Raw genomic sequence first — 6,428 nt, forward strand, 5'->3', positions numbered from 1 at the left:
TATACAGTACTATGGTTTCGATGATTCAGCTATTCTTACAGAGATACCACACAAATTGTAAAACTGACTTTCAGACACCTGCATAAACAGTCCTCACTAACTACTTGTCTACAGTATAAACTATATTTATATTATTAATAACACTATGAGCAAAAGTACCTATTATATTTGCCTACTAAGGACAAGATTAAATACAGAACATCCAAGGTCATACTGAATAGAGTAAAATACAATAATTGCAGTGGTAATAAAAAATACTTAAATTTATTCAATAAATGTTCAGGTACAAGTGGGGTACTGCCTCATATTACAGTACTATCCTCTAGGTTTATCACTCAACAGCCAGTGTCTCTCCTCCCAGAAAGTGTCATTTATCAAGTCAGTATGTTCTATCACAATATCATCTAGGTACGATACACCACTATTTTCTTCCCCATGGACACAACTGTAATGGGAAATACTTATGGGTCCACTTTCACCCTTATGCTTTCCCTCTTTCCCAGAACTACAAATGTCATGTGGCTTATTTACCGGTCCATTTTCATTTTCTTTATGATATGGCTGATCACTTTCTTTTTCAGAGGGATTTCTTCTAATCATTGTTGTTCCTTTTCTGTAAATAGCTTCCTCCTGGTCATAATCCAGATTAAACTCAGTCAAAAGAATAGCACGTTTGTCATCAGAAAATGTTCCACACAGTTTCTCTTCCGCCCTTCTCCGTGAATAGGAACCTCTTTGCACCAACATCCAAAAGCAGGTGTTGTACATGTTATTTATGTGACAGTCTGCTTGTCTCCAGCTAAGGTAGTCATGTAAACACTTAATGTTTGGATACAGAACTACTCTGGCATCAAACAATGGACAATACTGGAGTGGAACACCAACAAACACATCCTGCCAGTCATACACATACTTAGCTGCAAATAAACTAACAATACTACTTATTATTGTGTTCTCTTTACGTTTCATCATTTTTGAGTCCTTGTGGATAATAAATGAGTATTCATCACTATCACCATAGGACAGCACAATGTCTGGATATGTGTTCATTACCTGATAGGCTGCTCTGTTCATTAACTCTATTGATCTGATGTCATTTGGCTTTTCAAAATTATGTTTCTCTGAGAATCTGTGGAAACCCTTCCCATCAATTCTGACAACAAGCCATGTCTGGGGCAGCAGTTCCATATTCTTCTCAAATGCTTTCACATAACTGGTCTTACTATTATGCTTAGTTGGCTGTTGAAGAGCAAATGTTTCTGTCCAAAACTTGTCCTTATTAAAATCACTCTGCATTGTCACTATTGTACTCTGATTCCTTTGAGTAACAGAGCCATCTGGAGTGGTAACTGGTACCTGTTTTTTACATCTGACTGCTATTGTGCCCTTCTTAAACACTGGATTCTCATTGTTGTAATTAATGTTGCATTTTGAGAAGAGGATTTCATTCTGCTCCCCTTCACTTGTCCCTTTCAGTGCACTAGCTGCATCTTGTGGCATCAGTCCTTCTGTAGATACCAGACTCCATATGGCAGTATTATAAAGATTCTTCTGATGGCATACCAACTGTTCCTTTGTCAAATAGTCTCGCAAAATCTGATCATCTGGAAACAGGTGGATTATACCCTTAAACACAGGAAGGCAATTAAGTGTGACTGATTCAAAATACGAGGACCAAGTGTATACAAAAGTCGTAGCCATAAGACTGCATATATTTGTAAGCAGCTTTGGACCTCTTCTCTTGTATAATGTTGTATTCTTGGCAAAAACAAAATTAAACTCTCCAGAAAAGCCATACCCTAAAACAAGTTCCTTAAACTCTCCCATTACTGAAACAGCTGATGCTTCCATAACTTGATGGAATCGGATGTCATTTGGTCGCTGAAACTTGTGTACTTGAGAGATGGTGTCCAAATTCTGGCATCGCAAAGTGATGACAATCCAATGGGCAGGGTCAAGTACTCCAGTTGTTTCAAATGACTTAACATACTCAAATCTGCTCATAGCCATCTTGAATCTACTGGTGTGTAGTGTTCTCCAGGTTGACAGTAAATGGATTCCTCTCTGAAGAAAGTTCTTCATAAGGAAATAGCAGTCCTGGAAAAAATAAATTCAAATTACCGGCAAGCTATACTTACAGAGGTGGTAGTTACTGATGGCCTATACTACATAACACTGATCTACAGCTGGGACAAAGAAAAGTTCAGAGATATCAATTTCACTAAAAGCCACGACCTTCCACAAGATCTACTGACATGTCATAATAACACCCTTGCTATACCATCACATCAATTCTAAATGAGACAGCCTTGGCATGTAAGCAGTACAAATGCTTTGTTAATGTCAACCTCTGATTTATTTATTTATTTTTTGTCAGTAGGGGTACACACAATCCATTCCTTTATTATACTGCACTGCTACCTATCTGGTGGTTGCTGATGGTGACCATCATCCACTCTGTGAAGTGCTGTCTACTACTTCCTTCCCTTTTCTTACTCTATAGCTGTCTGCCCTCCTCTCTTTCAAACTCTCCCTTTCCTATCTGTCACTTTTTATTACCTTTCCACTTCAGGCGACTACACTGAGTGGCAAGCCTAATGGTTTACTGTAACCCAGGAAACCATTATAATGCTGGATGGTAACCATATAACCAATTTTTATGGGAGGAAGTGAAGCATGCCTTAGTGCCACTGGTAACTGCATGGAGAGACGCAAATACAACATCCATCCAGGCTCCGAACCTTCATAATATTTCCCACACCTCACTGTGGTTGGGTACTGTCAACTGCAAGGCAACATTAGTACACAGCACAGGACAACCCTGCATAAGTGGCTGCTTGGTCTGCTTAGTCAGACAGACAATGACTTACAACTATAACAACAACAACAACAGCTACCTACACGTAGCTCTACCCTGACTAGTAAGCCAATTGGTGTCCAGTATTATCAGTACATCAGGAAACCATTTAATGTTTTGGTGGTAATGACAACCCAAACACCTATGGTAGTAATATAAAAAGCAAGCCTGATGGAAATAGATAACCCAAGGGGTTCAGAGTGGCATCTTGAATTGTAGGTAGCTTGAGGGGTAGAAAGGAGGAAGCAGCAGACCTTCAGCAGGAGGTGAGTGAATGTCAGCTGCATACAGGATGTTGGGTTTGGAGGACAATCATAGAGGATGACTGTTGGGAAGGATTACATATACGGTACAAATTATTAGGGAAGGTAAGTGTGGACAGATATGGTGGGATGGGCATGCCTGCTGAAAAGAAATGGATGGAATATGAGTGTAAATAAAAGGATGGAGTAAATGAAAGGATAAGAATGCTGAAATTATTGCCTGGAAAACTCCTGATAACAATAATATCAGCATATGCTACACAGGTCACTTTGGATGATGAAGAAAAACAGATTCTGTGAGGATTTGGTGTGTGGCCATTGGTATGAGGGATGGTGAGATTGTAGTTCTGGGAGGGGATATGAAGGTGTGCATGGGGTATGAGTAAAGTGGAAGGCGAGAGGACACTAGAATTCGGAAAGCAATGAATGTGGCTGTGTGCTACAAGGTTTTTAGGGAATGAAATAGTAGACAGATTAAGTACGAGGCTGGAGGTAACAGTAGCCAGACTGACATTTGCCTGGTCAGGAGGCCTGTCTGATCATAAGATGTTAGTAAAGGATGTGGAAGTTACAGGGGACAAAGGGGTGTGTGTGTACTGTATGTGCAGCAACACAAATTACTGATACGTGACACGATACTAAAGAACAGCATAATGAATGAAAAGGACCTACATGCCGAGGAGGAAATACAGAAGTTGAGAAACCAGACAGCGAGGGATGCCTTCTATGGTGAGATGAGTAGAGTGGCAGCTGACCAGGGAGCTGTAGACAGTGTTAATGAGTACTACAGAGCCCTCAAAAGTACTGCAGAGTTAACGATTCAGTGTGAGGATGGATAAGAGGCCCACCCAGACATAATAAGGCAATGAGATAAGGGTGTAGAAGATGCATTTAATGAGAAAAGAGAAAAGAAGGCTTACCGGAACATAAAAAGGGTGGTACGAGAGACAAATACTCCTCACCATGCCCTAGGGTGGGAAAGGAGGTCCGGATGATGATGATGATGATGAAATAATAATAATAATAATGATAATAATAATAACAATAATAATCTTCTTCTTCATCTTCATCACCCAATCCTATATCGCCCCTGAGAGGAGCGTAGGAACCCGGGGCTAGGCAAGTTGGTCCTGACATTTAAGATGAGAGTGACCAGCCTCACTCATCCCTGAGTGGCATTACATGAGCAATAAACCCCAACCACCCCTTGGATATAAACCTGCACCAGCTCAATCCGACTGGAGCACAGTAATTACCCACTAAATCACCAGGCACCAATAATAATAATAATAATAATAATAATAATAATAATAAATCTTCTAGTTCTTAAAGGTGCCAACTTTTCCAAAAACTTTGCTGCTGACAAAGAAAAAAGGATGGGGGGGAAGGGGAATGATGAGAGCTGGGCAGTTGTAAACATGATAAATGATGGTCGAAAAAAGACTGCAGAGGGGCTTGGTCAAATGCAAATGTAAATACAAATAAATCATTTAAATTCAAATACTGTACAAATAAAAATACCCCCTTTTCAAATCCTCAAATACAAATTAAAAGACAAATACAATGCTTCAAATAAAAGTCAAATGCAAATATAATTATACAGTACAAGATATTTCAATTCACTTTCATTTTCACAGACTATGGCCTGGCTAACACGTGTACCGGTAAGTGTTTTTCTCCTGATGGCTGCTCTTCATTTTACACAATCATGTTTAACTTCCTTCCCTCTGAGGTCATTATGCAGGACCTCACTCCATGTTGCTTTTCATCTTCCTCTGGGTGTTCTCCCATCCACACCAATACTCATGACTATCCTTACCAAAATAACCTCACCATTCCTCTCCACAGTTATGTCTAAACCATCTCAATCATTCCCTTTCCATTACATCACTGATACAATCAATACCAACCCATGGAAACTTTTTTTTTTTTTTTTATAACCAAGTGGTTGTGTGGATGTGGACTACTGTACTATAGAAACTATGATAACCTATATTTGGGGGGAAAAATACAATTATATAAAACTGTTTTTAGATGTGGAAGCATCTTTAGAACAGTTTGGTTGATCAGTCACACTTACAAATGTTCACATTTAAGGCGTTTCACTCTAGTGTAATCACATGTGGTTTTGCACTTTAGCTCCCCAAGAATTTCAACACAAAGTGGTCAATTCTAGTAAAGCCTCATTTAGTGATGCTCCATATGGTCCCACAACTACCTAGTACTTGTGTATCTGCTGATGCTAAAATATACTTAATACAGTCAAAAAATACACAGAATTTTCAGACATCATATACATATAAAGTACAAATACGTACTGTAAATATTGTTCTGTATTTACAAATACAAATAATGTATGAGTTTTGCCTCAACCCTGGACTGTACTGCACAAGACAATAACTATTGCTGAGGAGAAGAATGCTGTGAAAAAGCTGAAGGGTGGGAAGTAACAGGTGACGATTAGGGAATATATGTGTAAAAATGATATTATGTAATGTGAGAGTGAATTTTTTAAAAAAGGAATACAGGTAAACAAGAAAGTGTGGCTGATTAAAGTTGTACCAGTGGAGTGGAAAAAGACTGCAACTGTGGATTTGTAAAAAATCATACTGACTGAGGTAAGTGTTAAAGTCATCTTGGAATTTCACCAAAGTATTCATGTGAGAAAGGTTTGGGAGGGATAATAATGGCAGAGGTAAGGTATAGCATATTACAGTGATAGACAGAGTGGTTTGCAGAGTGAAGGGGGGGTGTGAATCAAATATTAGTAGCAGAAAGCCTGTAGAGAAAGCATAAGAATGACATCATGATATTCATGACATTTACAGATATTGTATGGCATAAGTAAAGGCTAACCAAGAGGACGAAAAAGTGATATGTACTGTATATGCAATAGTATAAAAGGAAAGCTGACATGTTATAAATGCCGTACAGAGCTGTAATTCTCTTCTACCCATATCACTCATGACTGACGGTGTGGGGCATTTTAAAAAATTAATTAAGGTGGGGAATTGAAAGTTTGGACCTATAAGATTCATGACTATGAGCCAGTAGGCATAGGGCAGTACACACATTTTTCTAGCAATATCCCAACTGCAGCAACCATGGTCCTGGATGAGTTAACCCCTTCAGTCTTATATAATGTGTTGTCGTATTCTTGCTATCTCCAGACGATTATAATCAGCCTGGGGTAGATTTTTCAAAGTGGAGTGGTATGATACAGCCTTCTTTAACACTTTCAACATGAGATCTTTTGTCAGCCCCATCCCAACCCCTCTTTCCCAACAAAGGGATGGAGTAAGATAGGG

General features: G+C 39.0%; 1 protein-coding gene across 1 annotated transcript; it reads right to left on the reverse strand.

Annotated features, from left to right (window-relative positions):
• Nucleotides 1–315: 315 nt before the first annotated feature.
• THG (tRNA-histidine guanylyltransferase) lies at nucleotides 316–2,010 on the reverse strand. Its single transcript, XM_080286871.1, has 2 exons — nucleotides 570–2,010; nucleotides 316–428 (listed from the first exon to the last, which is right to left on the reverse strand). The coding sequence occupies exons 1-2, from the start codon at nucleotides 2,008–2,010 to the stop codon at nucleotides 316–318; spliced, it is 1,554 nt and encodes a 517-aa protein (XP_080142997.1).
• Nucleotides 2,011–6,428: the final 4,418 nt, after the last annotated feature.

This window comes from Coenobita brevimanus, chromosome 114 (assembly GCF_032717465.1).
Source record: "Coenobita brevimanus isolate Jiangsu-jjx chromosome 114, ASM3271746v2, whole genome shotgun sequence".
Taxonomy (NCBI): domain Eukaryota; kingdom Metazoa; phylum Arthropoda; class Malacostraca; order Decapoda; family Coenobitidae; genus Coenobita; species Coenobita brevimanus.

Bases quoted from the DNA above. Each gene is read 5' to 3' on its own strand.
- THG (XM_080286871.1), bottom strand. From the start codon at position 2,010: ATGGCTATGAGCAGATTTGAGTATGTTAAGTCATTTGAAACAACTGGA. The intron at 429-569 runs GTGATCAGCCAT...TCCATGGGGAAG, and splicing joins AAATCCCTCTGAAAAAGAAA to AAAATAGTGGTGTATCGTAC.